The 22,599-nt window shown below is 49.0% G+C and overlaps 2 protein-coding genes across 2 annotated transcripts in view; both read right to left on the bottom strand.

Annotated features, from left to right (window-relative positions):
* LOC125746832 (golgin subfamily A member 6-like protein 22) overlaps nucleotides 1-4,048 on the bottom strand; it is a 51,764-nt gene extending 47,716 nt beyond the window's left edge. The window contains exon 1 of the mRNA XM_049021377.1: nucleotides 4,045-4,048. The gene's annotated coding sequence lies outside the window, so the exon portion shown is untranslated. The remainder of the gene's footprint in view (nucleotides 1-4,044) is intronic.
* Nucleotides 1-21,683, bottom strand: part of LOC125746835 (RNA-binding protein Musashi homolog 1-like) — a 25,549-nt gene extending 3,866 nt beyond the window's left edge. Inside the window, 11 exon segments of the mRNA XM_049021380.1 lie at nucleotides 819-843; nucleotides 845-900; nucleotides 1,562-1,679; nucleotides 2,014-2,096; nucleotides 3,441-3,489; nucleotides 8,767-8,859; nucleotides 10,385-10,426; nucleotides 19,857-19,941; nucleotides 20,083-20,164; nucleotides 21,078-21,118; nucleotides 21,578-21,683. Coding sequence (XP_048877337.1) covers nucleotides 819-843; nucleotides 845-900; nucleotides 1,562-1,679; nucleotides 2,014-2,096; nucleotides 3,441-3,489; nucleotides 8,767-8,859; nucleotides 10,385-10,426; nucleotides 19,857-19,941; nucleotides 20,083-20,164; nucleotides 21,078-21,118; nucleotides 21,578-21,636 — 733 coding nt within the window. The 5' untranslated portion in view covers nucleotides 21,637-21,683.
* Between the last annotated feature and the right edge of the window lie 916 nt (nucleotides 21,684-22,599).

Here is a 22,599-nt window from a genome sequence, read left to right as displayed (position 1 = left end):
ACAATCCACACCGAGGGGGGGGGGGGGGGGGGGGGGGGGGGGGGGGGGGGCGCTGCCAGAATGTCAACAGCTTAACACTGAAATCTATGCTAACAGGTCCTTCCTACAACCGCACCCCCCACTAGGCAAAATGCAAGCCAGTGTTCAGGACACACTTGTTGATTTTACAGCTAGTTGGTCAAGGGTTATACCATTAACTTATACTAAATAAGTAAAAGTCGTCTAACTTATGATTAAAAACTTTAAGACATAGCTCGTCCATTATAAACTTTTTTTTTTTTTTAAATTTCAGAAGATCTATATTTATTTAGCGTATCTTTTTTCTCCAAGGCGACTGAATTTCATGCAATCATACTTCACCAATCAGAACTCACAAGGCGACTGAATTTCATGCAATCATACTTCACCAATCAGAACTCACAGCCTTTCTGACCTGTACCAGAAACACCCTGTATTGTTGAGCTAAATGTTAAATGTCCAATTCTGTTCCACTCGGTGACCGTCGTAGGGGGAAATGAACTTCCCACTGCAGAGATTTACCCAAATCTCTTCTTTGCAATGCGTTTTAGGTAAGAGGAAGACATGGCCAGACACAAAAACCAAGGATTATGCCATAGAGAAATGTGTATTTTCCTGTTCATTACAAAACCAGCAGATCCCGTGACCCTGTCTCAGCCAACTTCACTTGTTAAGCTGGCATTTTTGATCACCAGCCCCTGACCAGTACGTGCTCCTGCAGGTTAAAGACCAGCAAAGCAGTAGGTAATCAGTGGTGTCCTCTGAAGATGACAGAGGTTCACGTTGGGATGGACGCTCACCTGGAAACTGATAGGTGTACCCGGGGGGTGATGCCTGTGTAGCCGCGGCTGGCGTAAGTGGCCGCTTGGAACCCTGGGTAACCTGTAGGGAAAAGACACATTAGCATTAGCATCAGGTCAGATCAGAGGTCAGAGGTCGGAGGTCCCAGCCCAGAGCTCAAAGTGCGAAAATGAACACTGAATTAACACAGCTGCGGAGAAGCTAAAGAGAACCTCATTCATCTCGCAACGCAACACAAAGACAGATCACACGCAGTACAGATTTGTCAAAGGGCACTTCAGTGTTTGATCAATGCGGTGTAACAGTTTACGTCTGAGGGTTAGAACATCTCAAGTTCCTAGTGGGTTTCTCAGTAGCTCTCGGTCGAATTATTTTGAGAACTGCAGTTCCTGGCACCTTCCAGCAGATGGCAACTGCGGAGTTCCTCACCATGACCGGCTTCATTAATTGCCACTGGCGCGCCAAACCCCTCGCAATACTGAGAAATGGGCAGAGGGATCTTCAGAACTGTAAGGCAGCTGCCCCGTTTCAGGAGTCTCAAGATGAGCTCATCCCAATAACAGAAATAGCAGAAGACCCGCGCAGTTGCCAGGCAATTATGATGCTCCCTGGCGCAGCTGTAAATCCTGACTGGGCGTGCTCAGTCAGGCTGGCTATCCCTGCAGACTGGGTCCTCCGGTGAGCAGGTGAAACGTGAGGACGCCGTGGAGGATTCTGGGAACATGCGAGAGGCACATCTCACCCAGCATGCCGATCCCCAGCATGAAGGCGTCCATGCCATAGGGCATCACCCTGGAGCGGCTCCTCGCTGACCCTGTCGGTGACATCACTTCCTTGGGCTGAGCCTTCTTGCACTCCACCTAAATGGAAGGGAAACGCTTTGGCATCTCAATCTGATCCATAAACACAAAGACAACACTGATATTTAGGACCAGAGCCTTAACCACGAGTAACCAAACACAATATCCAACGTTTTTTTTCAGTCTTTTTTTTTATTGCATTCACAGATTTTTTTAAAAATAAAATTCAGGTTATCTTCGTGCCCCCACTAGGTAAAAAGTTACAGGTTATATCACATTGTGGGGTTAATCTGGTCCCCGCAATGTAATAATATCAAAAACACAAACACACACATACACACACCACTACATTCACCAGAACGAGAGAACCTGACATAGAGGCACCTCAACCCACCATCTTGTTGTTGATCTCGTGGAAATGGATCTCGCACACTTTCTCCACCACGTCCTCGTTCTCGAAGGTCACAAATCCAAACCCTACCGTGCAAAGAAGCGCGGGTAAACCTCGAGGTGACGTTTTGATGCCGAATGTGCAGCAATGTGACCCTCCTACATCATGCCCAAGGGGCATCTAAAAGGCCCGGATGAGAGTGGGGCTATGGGACAGGACGGCTCGGGGTCTGCCAAGCATGAGAGGAGAGAGCCGGGTCTAGAAGGCAGCTCCGGGCACAGGGGCAGATTGAGGTCAGAGACAGGATGGGGCTGGAGATGCGATTCGGGCTGAAGTAGGATGATCCGTTTCTGCTTTTGTGTCCTGCTCCTCTTCTATGTGTCCAAACACCCAAAAAGCTTAATGTGGATTTGATCTGGTACAGAAGCAGGCTGCCTCCCCCACCGGCCTGCATTCCCGAATGGCATATGCTTGTTAATGATTTTGAATGCAACAAATGAACAACCTAGAGAGAAAAATGCTAACTAGGTCGCTGGTCTATGAAGCCTTGCCCTGCGGTGCTGGGATCCCTGCCCGATGCACCTGTCCTGTGGCCCCACCCTCCCTTTGGCCCCACCCACTGCTTTCCCAGCCCCCGCTGGCCTCCTTTTCCCCCATCCCCAACATCCTCTTGGCCGTGGGATTTAGCCGGTGCAGGCTTGGGTGTCACGATCGATCGCTCAGTAACTGAACAGGCCAGGGGGGAGGGGGGTGGAGTGGGGCGGGGCTGAATTCTGGAGGGTTTAGGGAGGGTTTATCCTGAGCCCCGATTAGCTGGCTCGCTAATTAGCGTGGCCTCATTCCGATTCCCTCACCTCAGCAGCCCCTGCTTGTCCGGGGATTCAGGACGTGGAGGAGGGACACGGGACAGGGGACGGAGGTGGAAGGTTAGGTCCCAGCGATTGGACACAGGGCAAAGTGGGTGGGGTATGAGGATGGGGGGGGGGGGCATAAGGCTACAGATTAAGAGCATAAGCAGTAAAGGAACGCTTTCATTCTCTGAATCACGCATAGATATATTTTTAAAAGTTTTTAAGTTAAGTTTTTTTGTATGTGTTACACAAAGGCAGTATGTAATTTATGCCCTAAAAATAATCAAAACAGTTCTTAACAGGGCTTGGAATAGGTTAAAAATATACAGTCATGAGGAGGGTCCTGGGATGTCATCTCGACATGACACTGAGAACTCAGACCACGAAGCTCCTCCGCGAGTGGGGGCTGTCTGGTGTGGCGTCGCACCCCCCTCTGAAAACAGCCCCGTGAGTCAGATTCATGAAGGGGCAGCTCAGTCCCATGGGCCCCGCTCTAGTCTGGGACAGAGTCTCTCACATTATGGGGTGGGGGGGTTGGTAAGGGGTGGAATGGAGGAGGAAGGGGTCGTGCAGACTCACCTCGGTGTCTGTTGGTGGTTTTGTCAAACATGAGCATGGCGTCGTCAACCTGCGGGGGGGCAGGAGAGAATGAGAGGAGAGAGAGGGAGGTAGAGAGAGAGAGAGAGAGAGAGAGAGTTAGAAGATGGGGTTCATCTTGTTGCGTGGCTCCATGCTGCATTGTCCTGCTATGCTCACCTCCTCTTTACCAGGGGGGTTAGGGTGGTGGTGGGGGGTGACAGATGGAGACAGAGAGGGGAGAAACATCTTAGAGGGAAGGTGGGGGGGCACACAGAGACAACTAAAGGGGAGGGAAGGAGAGAAGTAGGGAGGCAACGATGGGGAGAGAAACATGGAATTAAGATGGCCGAAACTAACAGTCCCCGCTTCATCTCAGCACCGCGGAAAGTTAAACAGACCTGAATGTCTTTCTTCCTCTCCGTCCCCCTCTCGCTAGCGGGGCATGGGGGGGGGGACGGGGGCTGGGGTAATCTTTTCACAAACTCGCCGCCCTCTCTTCCACTTTCCACCAAGTTTACCGTTCCCATGGATACCGTGCAAAGAATTTCAATTAGGAGCGTTTTCCTCCTTCTCCCTTCATGAATAGGACACGAGAGAGCGAGAGACAAAGAGAAAGAGAGGGGGAAAGAGAGACAAGAGAGACAGAGCGAGGCAGGAGGGAGGGACGGGGAGGGCAGGACAGTGGAGTGCAGGGAGACGCCTGGGGGGGGACTGGGACTGCAAAGGGGGCAGTTTTTATGGAGAGGGAGAAAAGCGAAAGTTGGTCAGGAGATACGGCGCCGGCAGGGAATGGCCAAGAAGAAGGGATGAAGAAACGGGATGGAGGAGGAGGAACGGTGCCGCTCACACCTCCTGTCCGTCTCCTTCCTGCTGCCCTTCCTTTCAGGGGCCACGGAATTAATACCCCAATATATTCTGCTTTCCAAAGCCTAACAAACAAAATGGCTGCAAGCACCATGGCAACCAAGTGCATAGATCAGACCCTAAAGGTTTAAAGGGGTCAAGTTCCAGGACGCGTTTGCTAATGAACTCTGAAAGGAGGCGGTTAGACTGCGCTGCTGAACCGTAGTGGGAAGAATGGCTAAATCTCTATGTGGTCGCTGGGAAAAACTCGCAAGTCACAAACAAACTCTGCTTTCACATCAATCTTCATCTCTCACACTCATCGTCTCCAACCCACCTCATAAACGACAAGGCAAGAACCTGTCGAGCCGGTTATGTTCGGACCCCCAGGTCCACGTTGGCACATTGCTGCCCTTCCAAGTCAGGTCATGAACGCAACCGAACACGCCTCTCCCGAAAACCAACAGGTGGCATCATCCACCTGCTTTTCAACAGCGACCTCAATGTCCGCCTTGAAGGCGTCCTCATGCTGCCTTGACCTCGCTGGCCTGCTTGGCTTTGACAGGAGACACTTGAGTCACAGCTTCTTCAACCTCGGAGCAGCTGGGACGAATAGCCCAAACACATCTGCTCATAAGTGACTCAGCCTCGCTCTCCGTCGTCATCTTTAATTCTCCCTTCTTCCTCTCTTCATTGTTCTCTCATTCTAGACAGGACAGCAGACAAAGACTCCAGTGAGTCTCTTTAATAGGGAGTCAACAGCTGGCTGAAGCTGAAAGTCATGCGTCCGTTCCTCTAGCGCTCTATCTCCCTCGCTTTCTCGCTCATCAGGGCTGTACTGTACCGCACCTGGATTAGCTCCATTTCGGGCAGCTGAAAGAGCCACAGCACCTCAATGATGGGGGGGGTCCCAGAAAGGGGGGCCGTTTCCATGGTGCCTCACCAGCCAGTCAGACCGGACCCCCGTTCCCACTGCTCCAGGGCTTGTGATCCCGCCGCCAGTCTGCCTGAGGAATTGGTGGGGCGACGGTGTGCCAGCAGGGTGGGGGGGGGCGACGGTAACACTGAGATTTTGGCAGAAAACACCTGGGAGAGCCCCAGACCATTCTCTCGACAATGCTGACGGTGGTTGGATAAGGCCACCCCTACGGCATACGCATCATATGGGGGATTTTGGAAATGTTTGTCAGTGCTGGTCCTAGTAAGTCAAAAAATCTTAAAGGGGCCACGAATCCAGTCTCGTATCTTCAAGTCCATAATGCTGGCATAAAAATCCAAGAAGAAACAGTTGCTTAAAGGTAAGCAGGTATTCCTTCTTAAGCACATCTAGACAATGTCCGCCAGTGTTCAGCAGAATGTGATTTTCCACAGATCTCGATTCTCCTCCCAGCTTTCAAGGGATTCCCCCGAGGCAACCTTCAGAGAACAGTCGCCCAGAATTCACCAGCAAGCAACATTTACGCAAACATAACCTGACCTAAAAGAGGTTCTCCGGAGAGGAGATTCCACCGGCATGATCAGTGTTTAGCAGTTCAAATCTGATCTCATGACGGAGCATATGAACCACTAGATCTATTTCTTTAGCACTGAGGCCAAGCAAAACAAGGCTGAGAGTGAAGTAGCTACAGGTCGTGGTGGAAAAAACCATCAGGTGAGCATTTGCTTAGCAGATGCACTTGTCCAAGGTGATATGCAAAGTTCCCGTTTTACATCGGGCTGTCCCTGATTCCTGAGGCCACACTGGGTCCCTAATTCCCCGGAGAGGATGGGCTTTGTTGTTCACCTGCCGTGAGGCTTCAACCACAGCGTCCTGTGGTGGACTTTCACCCAGTGCCGCCTTCTGCCGTCCACACGTTGCCCCGAGCCCCCGAGGAAATGGCCGTGGTTGGTGATTCTCAGAGGCTTGCTAAAGCATTGGCCAGAGCACCCGAGGCCACATGCCATGCTCACTGCGCCGTTTGGTTGGCTGTTCCTTCACGTTGGGCTAGAAAACAATGACTGCTTGGGGTGAAGAGCGGGGGGGGAGCTCCTGTCTCTGTATTGTGAGAACGGAGGCCTTGTTTAAAGCCCCATGGGTAGAGGGGCCGTCACTGGCCACATTGAAACACGGCTCTCCGGGGGATGAGATACAAAAAAAAACAAAACGATTGAGTCACCTGAAAGGAGACCTTTGCTACAGCCCCTGAAGCGGTACCCCTCCGGGCTTTGGGCTCTCCAGCTAGAAATACCACGAAATTTAAAGATTAAATAAAACAAAATGTACATGCACGGCTGCATGAATTTAGATGATTTGGAAACAACCATCTAGACTAAATAATAACATTAAAACAACAAAGGAATCTACTGCACAACAGTAACACCCCTTCTCCAAAAAGTGTCGCATTTACGGTCACAAGGTGAATGTAGAAATGGCTCAAAACTTCATCCATAAAGTTCCAGAACACTTCAGCAAGCACAGAGTCAAACGTATGTCAGCAAACAACAGTCAAATACAGATCATCAGACTAAATGGACGGTAAATTCTGTCTGAAAACAAGAGTGAAAATAACCGTTACTTGCTGGCTGCTGGAGAGCCAGTGATGCTGTACAGTCTTTAATTTCCTAACTCCATTGTAAAGATGCCTTTTGTGACACCGAAGGAGCAGCTGGAGAGCCCAGTCCTCCATCTTGTTACCAACTCTGCCTCCACTCCCTGCCACCCAGATTCTTCCCTGCCAGGCTCTCCATCCCGCCCACACTGAAACCTCCTCCCCATCGCGTTTCTCTCCCCTAGACGGTCGGAGGACCTCCTCCCACTGCCCCGCCCTCCACAAACTCCGCCAGGAACTTCAGTCCTCAGCTTCACAAACACAGGGCTGAGTCCCTTTGCTTTGTGCTTTGAGAGTCAACTGGGATCCTTGTAGGGCAGATTCTTGCAGACAGGATGGCGAGTTTGATCCGTGGGCTAAACCACATGGCGGCCGGTTCTGTTGTTAGAGGCAACCCTCTCCACCATCTTGTTCATCCACACACACACACACACACACACACACACACACACACAGCTAAAGAATTACATATGGACAATAGGGACATTGGGTCACCACAGTAACAGGTTGACAGGGGGTAGAGGGCAAGTGATTGTGTGTGTGTGTGTGTGACTGTGTGTGTGTGTCTATGTGACTGTGTGTATGTGTCTATGTGACTGAGACTGTGTGTGTGTCTGTTTGTAGAGAGGTGGTAGAGCTGGAGCAGCTGTTACATCAGATTAGTTCAGATCCTGATAATCCCCCCCCCTCTCTTCACCACCTTCCATACTCCTGTGAAACTCCCCCCCCCCCCCCCCCCTTCCCTCTCCTAGCAACCACTCTCCAGGCAACCACAGGCTTCCCCATGCTCCCGGTCGCCCCCCCCGTTGCTGATTCAATTCCCAACTTTGCTCATCTCTTCCACCCTGGTCTCTGTCCCTCCCTCTTCTCCATCTAAACTCCTCCATCTCCCTTGTCTAACACTCAATATTTGCATCTGCCCAAATCTGCCATCTTTTCCCCTCAGAGATCTCCCTCCCCATCAACATTTTCTGCCCCCCCCCGACACATAACAGCACGGATGCCTTATTATCCCGTCTTTCCCAGCCTCCCTCCCTTAGTTTCTCGCCTGTTCTTCCAAGACTCAGTCTCCGCCCCCTTATCAATTTAGAGCACACTGATTGACGTCAAAAAAAAGAAGAAAAAAGCTACTAACGAAGTTAAATCACTCTCCACTGTGGCACTGCAGCGCACTGGAGGGAAAGTGCAACATCTCTGTCGAACAAACAAAGCTTACCTCCCCAAGAGAGCAACATCTCCATCCCCCGAGCAGCATGAGCAACCCCCCCCCCCAACACCAAAATAGCCATATATCAGTTTATATCCATTAGTAACCCCCACCGCCTGTCCTCACAAATTACACTTCTGTAGGATGTACCCCGGGCATTTTTGTTCTGCAAAGAGGTACCTACAGTGTCACTGTTTCCAGAAATGTTTGGAATGAAACATGAAACCAAACAATTTACCAAGAAAATTGTGCCGCCACACTAATTTCACAGTCAAACGTACCAAATGTCAGCAACAGTATCCCGCAAGAAAACCCAAGCGCTCAAAATCATAAGTCCCAAAAAGTGCCACTTTCCAGTGAAACCCTACGTCAGTGACGCGCTAATGTTCCCTGCGATGCTCGTCGTGTTTGCTCGCTTCGCACCTTCCCAGACCCCAGGGCCTCGAGCGTTACATAACCTCACACAGTTTTGCTTTGCTGCCGACACTGACGGCCAGGCTCCATTTAACCAACAATTCCGCTCCCTGGCGCCTTTTACAGGTTCAGCAGGAAATGAAGACCACACACGTACAAGTAGTTAAGCGTGAAATTCAGCAGAATGTTTATACCAAAAAAAAAAAAAAAAAAAGAAAAAGCCATGTGAAAATGCCTCCTGAGGGCCGTCGTCGCGACCCTCCTCTCATTTTACCTTTCCGAACTGGTCGAAATACTGCTTCACGTCCTCGATGGTGGTGTTTACGGACAGCCCCCCCACGAAGATCTTCTTGGTTCGGGTTACCATCTGAAGGGCCCAGATGGGGAGAGGGGGAGAGGAGCGAGACAGATGCTGGGTCACTTTAACGGGCATATTGCAAATTTCCACCCCACAAGGGCCCCAGCAGTGCTGAGAAAGGTTCCCCCAATAATGGCCGACCTTCGCAATCCGGTGTGGAAACAGCCCTCCGGTGAGCAGCCCAAGCATACCATCCCCACCGGGGTGTGGAGCGAAACGTGAGGTTACCATCATGAAAGTCAACTTTATACCACAGTCGACCCTTCCACACCACAGGGGTTAGAGGTGCAGTCCCCCCCCCCCCCCCCGATCTAGAAAAGCCGCGTAGAATTTTTGGCCCCCTTGGGGAGGGAAGCGAGCATGCGGATAGAGCAAAGAGTTTTGGATTTTAGCAGTTCAGGGCATTGAAATGGTGCAGCAAGATATGAGACCGTTCAAGATGCAAAGACCACTGCGAGATAAGGCGCGAGATGTGACATTAGAGGCCGGTAAATGCGCTCAGCCTCCTCCAATCCAGCACTATGCATATATAGCATTTTATGCATTGATGAGTTAGTAAATTATCTGCGGGTTTGTCTGCGGCTTTCACAAAACTATCAAAAACTCCCAAAAAATTCCCATTTAATTGATGCCGATCCCGACATACATCGATACCACGACGGGGAAAGCGGCGATGCAGGAGGATCGACTATATTTATATACAGTACTGTGCAAAAGTCTTAGGCGGTCAAAGAAAATTATGTTTAATTGATCCTCATATTTGCATAAAGCTATGATTTTCTGTCTAAGTGTGTCAGCTTTCCCCTTTCGAACCCCCCTAGAGTCGCCCCAGCTTTTGCGAGCACCCATCCAATACGCTCATCTGCTTGTTGACTCAAGCATTAGCACACCTTGCTTGGCTAATCAATACCTCATTGAGTTCCTTAACAAATTAAGTTAATTAATTAATTGAGCTGGTGGAGAAATGTAACGATTACACGCAATGCATTGGCTGAGCTGCCCCTGAAGAGATGTTTGGGGACCAAAGCCGTGTGCATGCAGCTACCGAGCAACTTACTGGAGAAAAGAAGATCTTGCTAATTGGCGATACTGTTAATTTATGCGTTCTAATGCTAACTTGTGCTTTTTTTGGGGAAATATACACGTATTTTCTTTCAATGCCTGAGACTTTTGCACAGTACTGTACAACTGCGATGACAGCTCTGCCGTTTAACATGGACAGGCACTGAGCGACATGGCTAAGCTGCGTTAATGCTTTGCTTAAGCGACTGTGAAGAATACAGGACGCAGCAGACCTTTATCATTACACATCACATAATAAACGGTGTGATTTTGTCCCAGGATTATGACCATCAGACAAAAAGCAGCTGGAGCATATTATGATGTGGATGTGGGACAAGGAATTACACCAGGGGGGCTCAGAAGTGGAAATAATCCAGTCCCATCACAACACCTATAGGACGAGTGGGGGCTCCTGCATCCACATCTCAATGAGGGGGGTCTCCCAAGGTGACGGGTCAGCTGACTGACTCACCTTGGGCTGAGCTCTCCGGGGAAACGCCACCTTTGGGTCGATCTGCAATGAAGAAACAGAGAAGGCTGGGGAATCAGAACCAGTCAAAGACCAGGAGAACCTTCTTGGCCCAAATGTACACAGCCTGCCAACCTGAGCCACAATCTACATCTATTTCATCCGAAAATCCTGGATCTCTAAAGTGTGATATCAGCGAAACAATTAAACATAGAAATATAATGGCACACATCACAACTCGCTCTCCAAATGAATATGCCCTGTTAGTCTTGAGCTTAAGAAGCTTAAAAGAGTTTAAAGAACACTCGCTCATTTCAGAACATCAATGCTCCCTGAAAACTGCATGTGACACATTCACACTCAAAACCTGGATCCACAAAAGCCAGACAAGCGTCTTCCAGTTGTACACAGAGGAAGAAAAGGATCTGAATTGACCTTGGGGGACTGAAAATCTTATGGGTTATTGTTACACCGACGACTGAAACTCTGGTTAGCTAGGGGTAGCTAAGTTAATTTGCGTAATCTGAGGTGAGCTAATCTTAAATCAGATGGAGGAGAAGGCATTTACCATCAGATCCGTCTCTGGCTGGAAATCAAATCATACTGGAATTTAAACACAGCACAATGGCAAGTGAAAAAAATAAAAAAATTGCTGTCTTCCTATAGCTACAGAGCTACATAAAAAGTAAACAAAGGCTTGAATTAACCTGGGGCCTGTACTACGAAACAGGGGCCTGTACTACGAAGCGGGGGCCTGTACTACGAAGCGGGGGTCTGTACTACGAAGCAGGGGCCTGTACTACGAAGCAGGGGCCTGTACTACGAAGCAGGGGCCTGTACTACGAAGCGGGGGTCACTGGCTTATCGGGGTAACTTGTCAGATTTAAGGTAGTCTGGGCGCTTCGTAGTACAGGCCACTGGACTTAAACTTCAGAATCGATTTCCTTGGTTGAAAAATAGTTTTTAAAAGAATGAATAATAAAATGAAAATACATGATGACATGAAACACATAGTAATTTAATAAATTTACTTTACCATGTAATTGTACAAATGAAGATGGATTTAAAAGGATCGATAGGCCAAATATGTCCTCTTCCTTTGGCACGGTTTACCGTCTTATCACTGCAAAATTCTAATCTCAAAGCCTAGATAAGTAGAGTAAGGGCAGGACGAGCGCGTTATCCAGCCGCTGTGCTGTATTCATATTAGAGTAAGATGGGGATGGTGCTTCAGGGGGAGGAGAGAAGAGAAGCTGTCAGTTCCACCTGGGACCCAAATGTAATGGAAAGGGACAGGCCAGGCATGGAGAGCCCAGGGAATCCACTGCGATCCGCCACTGGCCAGGCCGTCGCTTCTGATAGGACCAAGCGAGCCGCCACTCCTGCTGCACTGCTCAGAACCCGCCCCTTCCGATGCGGGTCTACGGTTAGGTTGCTGGGGCACCTGACCCAAACCCGGGCAAAGCGAGATGCAGACTATGTCGGGGAAATTCCCCACTGTTATTTTTTACGCACGGTTCAGCAATGGTGCTGGGGAAGAACTTACCAACTACCTGTCCATCTTAGCTCTACTCCAACCACAACGCCACCTGACCGGGCCCGGCCGGTGAGAGCCAATCAGACGCCTGAATACAAATGCTGACCCGCACACCTCTTCCTCTTTTGTGGCATGTGCTAAACAACACATTCCAGATGTATAAGCCACTCCTACCAGCCCACCAACCAATCCCCACAATGCTGTAAAAATGAATTTTGGCAGAACAAACAGGATGGTACCTGCTATTAATTTCCTACGAGAGCAGTGTGCCCCTCCCGAGGATGTTACACTATTCTATGCCGCAAGAAAACTGAACACATCGAGTGCCTTATTTGCCAGACATATTGTGCTTAACCACTAAACAAGGGAACATAAGTCAATGTTACAGACAGACGTCGATCTCCACACTAAAGGAAAAACAAGCGAAGGAAAAACAAAAATCACACATTAGAGTCGCGGCAAATGTCGTGTGTAGATTGGCGCCACCGAAAAAACAGAATTAAATCAGATGCTGTAGTGATTTCTGTCACCTTAGAAAATCTTCTGGCTCACGTCATCATATCGGTAAAAGTATCTAATCCACGCAGACGCACCTTGGGGAAGAAGGCGAGGAATTCAGTCTAACCTTCGGCATAACCTTAGGAGCCCACGAGAGCCAAAACATGGCTGTAAGGCACGCATGTGGCCCTTGGGCTACGGAGGCTGATCTGTGAACGCGAGGTGGCCCTTCTCACTAATCTCCGTGGCAGGGTGGGCTCTCCTAGCTATACCGCCCCCCCCCTCCACCATGCATCAACCCCTGTGCTAAAGGGCTAAATCGCAAATTCATATCACCAGCACCCCAGTGGACGGAGAGAGAGAGAATGAAAGAGGGAGAGAAAAGATCTTCCAGAAAACAGGAACAGATGGCGATCTCCCAGACAACGGCTGCACTCGGGGCCCTATTTTGTTTGTTTTTGTCTGTTTGTTTCTGTCACCTTCCTTGCAGACCTCCACGCTCACTCGTGTGGGGGCCATTTTGCTCCCCCCCGTCCTCAGACGGCACCTGCGGACACAATCGGCCGTCGGCCCAGAACGCGCATCCCGGGAACGGACCATCGCGATCGCCTGCTCTGGGGATGTCGCCTGGCGTTTTGTTTTTCCTCTGCTCTCCTCTCAAACGGAACGACGCGGCAATTTAACTAGGCGGCGCCGGGCAGGACTGAAGGCATTTCCTCCTCGACTCGGCCGTGCGAGACTGCGACGCGCCATAGGCACGCGAGCGGGGATGACTCGTGCTGAAACTTATGCTGCAGCGCAGGAGCGACTCAACCATTACCACACATTTCAAAACAGGCGCAGTCAGTCCCTGCTCGCAACACGGCCGAACGCAGCCACTGTGAAATACTAGTTCTTCTATTACAGACTGCTCATGATAGTAAGATGTTCTACTTCATCTCTCTGGCATTAGCTACACTGCCAGCATCTACTGTGCAGTTCTAGATATAGAAACAGATCTATACTAGGCTGCCTGCTGTGGAACACCACAGCTAGCTGGCTGTGTAGATCTATGCTATTGACGCTGCTCACAGGGCCTGCAACCTGGCCCCCAGATCAAAACCTACTCAGAAACAATGACAGACAAGGAGACACGGGGTCAGCATATGGGGGGGAGGGTCCTGATGACATTATTCGGGTGACACCTGAAAATAACTGATAGCAGTCCTTATTCTTTTTGCAATGTCTCTAACACTGCTGTTTTTGACGTCAGGCAGCAGCGTTTCAGAACTTTCCGGAACAGTGAACACCCCCCCCCACCCACCCACCCACCCTGCGTGAAGAAGAGGCCGGCCGTCTGCTCTGACGTGAGGAGAGGGGGTTCAGTTGCAGCGATACTGTGGTTTAATAAAAAAAAAAAAGGAAAAAACTATTCAAGTTTAAAACAAAAAAAATCTGCCAGGGTCCAATTGTCTGCACAGAGTTTCCACCCAGCAGGGAACCCCCCTAATTTCATTAATTAAGAAGATGGGGGGGGGGACACAAACAGATGGCCCAGCTGAAAGGCAGGGGCCTCTGACACCAACCGTAAGTCTGACGCAACCAAAAAAACAGCGTCTGAGCCCAATACAGACGGAGGGACCCGAAAACAAACAATGTGAACAACCAGACGGAACCACCTGACTGGACCGGGGGGCCTGAGGGAGGGGTGCCGAATCCCTCTGTGGGGGTCTCTCTCAAAACCACTGGTAGTGAAGAACCAAGAGGAAAAACTCACTTCTTCAATTAGACAAATAGAACAGAGGACATCAACACTGCAACTATAAATAATAAATACACCAGGACACCATCTGAGCACAAGTGGCAACAGCAAAGTTACTGGCAAATTAATTCTGAATTTTATTTTCTTTATTTGAATCTGAATTTGAAAAACGGTAAGAAAAGCAAAACGGATGAAACTGGGCCACACCCTGATCCAGGCTAATCGAGGCTGGCTGGCCAGGTACAATCCTGTCTCTCACACACACACACACACACACGCACGCACGCACGCACACACACACACACACACACACACACACACACACACACACACACACACACACACACACACACACACACACACACACTCCGGCCAACAGCTTACTCCCATCGATACCTCGGAAGTCTAGTCCAGTTTGCTTCCTTGAATCCGATTAGCTGCTTTCGGGATGTATGCTAATTACAGACTGGGTAGGGCATCTCTCCCCCCCCCGCCCCCCAACTCGGCTTGGCCTTGTCAGCAAAGCGGGGCTAATCTCCACAGACGGGCTGCGGGCTGTGAGCGGACTGAGGGCCCGTGATATCGGGCACCCAGAATGGGGCCACGTCGCGTTTGGCCCAGAGCTGCCGGCGCCACATCGGCGGGCACTTTCATGCCTGCTGGTCCTTCTTTTGGAACAACTTTGCATTTTTCAGAGCCAGATCTGCCCCCCTGCTATAGGGTTTGGTCGTCTTGACCCTCTAACAGCATATCAAGGTTTGTTGTAGTATGTTTTCGGTCACCTGATAACATTAATTAAAAATAAAAACAGTTATGAAGTCTGTGCCTTACGGTGACCGTTTCCACTCTCCAAAGACATCAATAAATAAACGTATAATCCACCTGTGACAAGCACTGATCGATTCCTGCACTGAACGAACAGCCTCAAAGATCTAATTCAGGCCTTACAAACCTTTATAAATCTCTAACGCAGAGATAAATTAAATGTCAAACTTCGTCCGAAGATCCTGGCAGGAGTTGGGACCCTCAAGTATCAAGCAAGTCATTTTAATGACCTGGCAGACTAAAAAAAAAAAGGAAGGAAAGAAAGAAAGAAAAAGAAGAAAAGGCCAAAATGCCATAATGCAAAATGACCAGCGCTGACATCTGCCTTGAGCAGAGTCCAGACCTAAACCCTTCCCACCAAATCGTCCAGTGCATGCGGAATATCCCTGTTATTCTTTCAAGATGAAAAGCAACACTGTGAGAAAGATTTAAGATGTGGAATGACATTTAGCCAAAAACCAGGCCACTACTCCACTGTTTTGCCACCAGGAGTCACCTGACAGCAAGTTATAACAACATTTTTCTTCATTTCAATGATTTTATGAGCGAGGGATGAACAGGAGAATCTGTTTATCTACCGGAGATGTAACTCCACAGTTTGGCTGAATTAATGCTCCTCATTTACTCTGAAGTCTTTTCTCCTCCTAGCTTTTCCTCTGGACGGCTAACAGGAACACCTGGCCCGAAAACAAGCTGCCCCGCTTTGGAAAACGTAACCCTGCGAAAAGCGTCCGAGTCAAGTTCCATCCTGACAGTGAAGGCTGCTGGTTTGTGTTTCATTACTGGCACATGCAAACACGCACACTTCAGGTTTTTTTTCTTCAATAGCAGAGGGTGCGTGCAGCACTCGCAGGTACCAGTGCCGACCTGTGAGGTAGGTGGGAAGCCCATCAGCATCACAGCCGACAATGACGCTCGATTTTTTACTTTTTTTTTATTGCACAAGGCGAGAAGCGGATTGCTCGATTTCCTGCCCGTTGAGTATACGGGCGTCGCGTTTCTTATGATGAGCGCTACGAAAAAGAAACGAACAGTCTCACTCACATGTGCACACATACATGCACCCACACACACATTTATGACTTAATGACACACAGCTGGCTGTTTAACTTTGTTAAAAAAAAAAAACTAACTGGGAGGCAAAGTGGAGAAGATATGAAAATCTGCTTTATTTTCCCTTTATTTTTAGATACAGACCCACACCCCAATAATATAATATTGCATACACATGTAGCTCGAGACGTCGCAATATGGAGATGTCATTTCTGCACAAAGGCTTTGTTCTGTCGCGAGACCGGATCCGTTTTTAATTGACTCTCCCTCGCTGTCTGCGATTCAGGCAGAGCTTCTCAGAGTCGCCCTTTCATGTTCCTGCCCACCGTGGCCCAGGAGCCGCTTCAGTCAGCCGTCGCGCTGGGTGTCCTATCTGTTCCCACAGGGAGCCCCTCCACATCTCTCCAATTACCTGGCAGCCTGGAGAAGGTCAGGGAGGAAGGCTTGCCATCCCGGCAAAGCTGCAGTTCAGCCCAGCGCTCCGGGGGTGAGGTACCCCTTAGATATGGCACTTAGATGGGTCAGCCCTTTAAATATCCTACTTAAACATAAATGCCAAGTTTTTTTCACCTTTTAGGCACCTACTCTGTCATACCTGGATGTGAATTCTGTGGGCTGGAAGGAGATAACAAACTACTTCAACACACCCGCCAGCACAGAATAATACCCTTTCAACATTAAAGTGACACGCCCCCTTCATTCCCAGTAGCCAATCAGCGCAGCAGGTAAGTGGTGGTTAAGAACATGGCCACCTAACCTGAAGGTCCTGGGCTCCAATCTCCAGGAAGGGCTCGACTGAAACTTTGTCATACATGCTCCTTAACTTAAACTATTCAAGCAAAACAGCTGTTAGAACTGGGCAAGAACTGTAGGTTTACTTTGAATAAAAAGTCATCGGAGCAGCTAAAAGCTTGCATTTTATTCCGCCGAGAGAAGCTGAATTACCTCCCAGGGCAAATGCTTGATCGACTTTGCAGCCCTCAATGGAAACCGAGTGCTTGAGACCACAGACTGGAGTGGAAACAGGGAGATCTCTGAAAGCGATACACCCCCGTTCGTCTTTAACAAGCGCACATTAATTACCGGTGTTCAACATGCTAGTGCTGACATGCAGGAACCAAGACCCCGCTTCCTCCTGTTTAAGAAGAACCACCTCTTCCCAAACCAGAGACGGGGTGGGGGGGGTGTTCCGTGTTGGCATGTCGAAAAGGTGCCTGCCAGGAAAGGCGGCGAACTTTGATGACGGCACGTACGCGCCTGTTTATGTTTCTGATCGCCCCGGATCACCAGGGAAGTCATCGTGGAGACAAAAGTCCCGCGTGGCATCGATGACAATGGCGCCCCCAGTGACTGACATCGCCGCGCGACGTCTCAGCAGCAGCTGGAGAGGGACCGCTTTGACATGGGGGGGGGGACCACTTCTGCCTGTCATCAGGTTTTCTTTTTAGTTCCCTTACTCTGCCTCCCCCCCTTTTTTGCTTTTTTAGCTCCCTCCCTCTGTCTTGCTCCTTTTTAGTTACCTTCCTCTGCCCCCCCATTTTAGGTCCTTTCCCCAGCCTACCCCCCTTTTTTTAGTTCCCTTCTGCCCCGTCTTTTAGTTCCCTTCCTCTGCCTCTCTCCTTTTAGTTCCCCTCCTCTGCCTCCCCCTTTTTAGTTCCCATTCTTCTGCCTCTCTCCTTTTAGTTCCCTTCCACTGCCTCACCCCTTTTTAGTTCCCATTCTTCTGCCTCTCTCCTTTTAGTTCCCCTCCTCTGCCTCCCCCTTTTTAGTTCCCTTCCTCTGCCTCACCCCTTTTTAGTTCCCATTCTTCTGCCTCTCTCCTTTTAGTTCCCTTCCACTGCCTCACCCCTTTTTAGTTCCCATTCTTCTGCCTCTCTCCTTTTAGTTCCCTTCCACTGTCTCACCCCTTTTTAGTTCCCATTCTTCTGCCTCTCTCCTTTTAGTTCCCTTCCACTGCCTCACCCCTTTTTAGTTCCCATTCTTCTGCCTCTCTCCTTTTAGTTCCCTTCCACTGTCTCACCCCTTTTTAGTTCCCATTCTTCTGCCTCTCTCCTTTTAGTTCCCTTCCACGGCCTACCCCCTTTTTAGTTCCCTTCCTCTGTCTCTTGCTGTGCTTCATCCTCGTCTCTTTGTATCTCTTATATCTAGGCCCATCAGTCCTAATCCCTACCCGTCTGGTTCCTCTGACCTCTAATTCCGTCATCCTTCCCCTAAAATGTTAAGGGACAGATGTATGACAGCTTCCACCTCTAAGCAACTAAAAAAACAGAACAAATGAGCAAAATGAAAAAGCCAGAGGCCCGATTTTGTTGCTGCATGCACACACACACACCAGTCATCTCTCCTTGCGTTTGACCTCCTGATTTAGGTGGCTGGGGGGGGGCAGTAAAGCAGCTCTATCGTCCCCATGGCGACAAACTGGCAGCATTGTCCCTGGACACACCCACATTCATCATCACTGACAAAGATATGCACACACACAACATGCAGACAGACTGCTCACCCCCCCACAGAAGACTCTGCTGAGGGGTTAGGAAAACAGGGCTGAGGGAGGCAAAACTCGCTCGGCTCGACCTCGGAGGACTTCACATCCACCGGGGGCCGGTTCACTTCCTACCAGCTGAAGGACTGTGTTATACGCAGCCCTGCACGTCTGACAAAGGGTTCATTCATATCCCAAGAGGGCCTTCATCGCTCTACCCTTAAACAGGTACTTCATCTGAGTTAATTCAACAAACGAAAAGTTACAAGATACTTACAGTGCAAAGCCACTACACACGTAAACCACAGACATGTATCACTTTAAATAAAAGTAATAAATGTCAAAATGTGCGGCAGTTAGTTGCTTTAATCTGTGACAATGACGTCAACTGTGTGTAACAATGTATTATTTTTTTCCAGTTCCCCTATCATAAAACTACAGACAGGACTTAAACAAAGAAACGGGTCAGATACACATTTTGGAAACCATGAAAACGCTTGACAAGTTTTGCTTAAATTTCTCTGTTATTAATAAAACAACAGAGGGTAACATACAGTCTACATTTTCAAAAAGTTACTCTCTACTTGCGAATCCATATATTTCTATCTAGTGTTAAGTGCAGTTAATTTTTAGTTTGGTAAGTAGCTTTTTTCCAAGCTTAAGTCTTTTTCTTCTTCATTACTTTATCATATAAGCACCTCAGTACTTATGCTGTAGGGTGGGAAGCACTTGGTCAAGCGGCCTGCAAAGCCAACTGCTGAAGTTGTAACGGGGAGCCGCCCCGTCTGGGTCCCCAGGTTACCATGGAGATGAACACCGAACGCTTTTATGTCGCGCGCTCCTGACAGCCTCACGGTCGGAGGGAGGGAGAGGCGTGGGGAGGGGGGCTTGAAAGAGCGCTAACATTTCCCCCAGTGTTATTTATTTGACAATTTCCTTTCAGCAGCTTGTTAAACTGACAGTGGAAAATAATCATCATAATAATAATATGAAAGACAAGAAGTAAACAGAAGTCTTGTGTAGCTGTCGAGAACGTTCGCCGATCTTCGAGTTGCATTAAGAAACCTTGGCAAAAGTACTTACTCAGTACATCTTTTATACATAAGAACTAATTCATTAACATTTTTCACAATTCCCAGTGAGAGTTCCTCCAACAGCTGGCATATATAACATTTCCGCCTAAATTTCGTGTTGCCATTCTGAATTTAAATTATCGTCTCTGTTTATGGCGCTCTTGCTATTCCGTATTGCCTACAAATCTTATCAAAGTGTTTATTTTTGCTGAAGTGGGAAATATTCAAATATAGCCAACAAAAAAGGCAAAGATACAGCAACTCACGGTTTTAGAATCCAGCTCATGCCTGGTCTGTGCCAAAACTTTATCCACACCGGCCTGGTCGACGTAGGTGACAAAGCCGAACCCCCTGTGGGATTAACAGTAAAATAAATCATGGGAAAGTTATTTTTTGTGCATGTTGCAGCTGTACTTCAGAGAAACAAACAAACAAGCGACGGCGGCGCGGTGGGGGACTGGGGGCCAGGGCGCGCGCAGCAGCCCCTCTCACCTCGAGCGCTTCGTAACCGGATCCCGCATCACCATGCACTCCTTCACCTCACCGAACTTGCAAAAGTACTCCTTCAAACCCTCTAAAAGAAATGGAAAGAAGAATAACTACAGTGTTTTGAAAGTGTCCACAGTGATGAGTGGCAATACATGCGTCGCCTTAATCAATCTTTTATGTGAATTTTGGGAAGTTTACGGCTGTACAGGTCTGACAACCCTAAACTGCCGTCGATCACCCGCAGTCATCGCAGCGGAAAAATATGACAGTATAAGACGTAGATCTCTACTAAACACACCGGCTGGTGAACAAAGCATCGATGCCGCCTTCATACAAATATCAAAAACAAAACATAAGGTATTTCCAGTCAAGTGTGGCTTCCTTAGGCTTTGTACTGTTATGATGTGCACCCTACCCTATTGTACTGCAATGTTTAACGGGATAAAGGGAAGAATAAACACACCAAACACAGGATCCAGAACCTGCTCTAACAAAAGAGTAACTCGATAGACAAAAAAGAAAAAACAAATTCCCGGGGCGCTATTATATCTACTAAGTTTTCGCTGCCCAAGACTGGAGATCCCCGTCTTACTAAAAAGGTGTAAACTCACGCCTTTTATCCCATGTCAGTATCTATTCGCTTATTCAGCTACACGCACATGCATCGAACAATATCTACAGCATAAAGTGTGTTAAATCAATTTACAGTGAGCTAATCCCCTCCCTCCGGCTCCACTGTTTGTTTCAATCCACCGCACTTGAAATCTCCGCACCGTGATCCTAGTTCAATGACCGCTTTTGATTTCAGCAGTTCAGTCCCACATCTACTTTCTTTCACATCACCACGGGAGATTTCTAGGATATCTCCAAACGGTTAGCAAATAACATGCCACAGCTTTGCATTTAAAAAAATATATAAGTATAAATAAACAATAAAAGCTATCGCATCCACCTTTCAGACTTTGTAAAGTACATCGCGGTTGAAACGGACGGCTCACCTTGTGTCGTCTGCCAACTGAGGCCGCCAATGAACATTTTGCTAGGGAAGGGAAAATAAGAGAAATAATGAGAAACGGCATCCCAGGTAAGATACAATAAAATGAAAAAAGAAGACTTAAGTAAAGAGAATCGGCCATGTTGGCAGTACAGGTCTACTTTCACGTCGGGTCGGGCCGTTATTCCAGCTTTAAGACGTACACTTCTTTTTGGTATAGATTAGAAAAGTTGCAAATATATCGGGACTGTCCCGTCTCTCGTAGCGCACAGGAAACAAGACGGGGGATCGCGGTCCGCTGCACTCCGGCGGAGCGACAATGACACCAAGTCCGGCGCGGCGCAGCCAGAGCACAACAGAAAAAAGCACGCCGTCTTTTGTCTCCGAGCTCCGGCAGCCTGATCATCAACTCCCGGGTCGCTGTCGGGGCAGTGGACGAACCGGAGCGAGCAGGGCGAGAGATCGGAGGGGAGGTTTTTATTTGTTTTTGTTTTTTCTTTTTACCAGGGATCGTGGGGGGAGTCCGCGGAGGACAGGCTGCTCTGGCTCCCTTCCGTGTCCATTCCGTGCCTCTGTTCCCGACTGTGCAGTGCGAGAGCGCGGCGAGAGTGGAGTCAGGGGCGGGTGGCCGAGGGGGGTGGGCTGGTTGCGGTGGGGGGGGGGGGCGGCTTGTCTCTGAGAGGAGGGAGGAGAGCGATTTACACACACAAAAGAGGAGACTCCTCCTCTCTTTCCCTCTCTCTCTCTCTCCCCCTATCTCTCTCCCTCCGCTCCCCGTCCTGCTGACTGTATTCTTTCTCTCCGTCACCCCTGCTTTCCTGTTACCTCACATAGACGTGCACTTTGCGATCGGGATGGTGTTTCGCTTCTGTACGCGACGGCTCCGGTTACTTAAGCTGCAGTGATTTTTTTAAGTTATATTTCCTACGGGACAGAAATAGCCAGCCTTAGATCCCCCCCCCCCCCCCAACCCCCGGACGACGTTCCTGTTTGCCTTATACCGGGACCGCAACATCTGACGAATGCGGGTCCATTACGTTTGCAGGGAGCCCGGCATCACATGACCGTGACACAACGCTGGCAGCGGAGATTTACGTGCGGAGTGCCCTTTGCAAACTTGCGCATCAGCGAACGGCGTTTTCTTGAGTCTCCAGTCCTCCGGGGACCAGGAGTGCCACTAAATAGAGATCCCACACTGCCTTTTGAAGAAATTAACTTAGTCAAAAAAGTTTATTATGACCAGTTTCTAAAATTGCTTAATTTCATGCACTGATGTATGACGCTGTGCATGGAGTTACGTATCTTGAAGACAATCTGAAAAGGGGCGTTTTTGAATCTAGGCTGTTCGTGTTTAGCTGACAGGACGAAAGTTGTGAAGATTCCCCCCCTCCTGTCACTAGTGCTAGCAGGGATTAATTTGGCGAGTCTCTGCAACATCAGTAGCTTTACAATAGCAGTGAGCATCAGTTAGATGGATGAAGATACTGCCATCAGCATCAGGACTCCGTCTTAAAGGTGCAGTACGC

Source organism: Brienomyrus brachyistius, chromosome 7 (assembly GCF_023856365.1).
Source record: "Brienomyrus brachyistius isolate T26 chromosome 7, BBRACH_0.4, whole genome shotgun sequence".
NCBI classification, from domain to species: domain Eukaryota; kingdom Metazoa; phylum Chordata; class Actinopteri; order Osteoglossiformes; family Mormyridae; genus Brienomyrus; species Brienomyrus brachyistius.
This window is presented reverse-complemented; position numbering and strand designations above follow the sequence as displayed.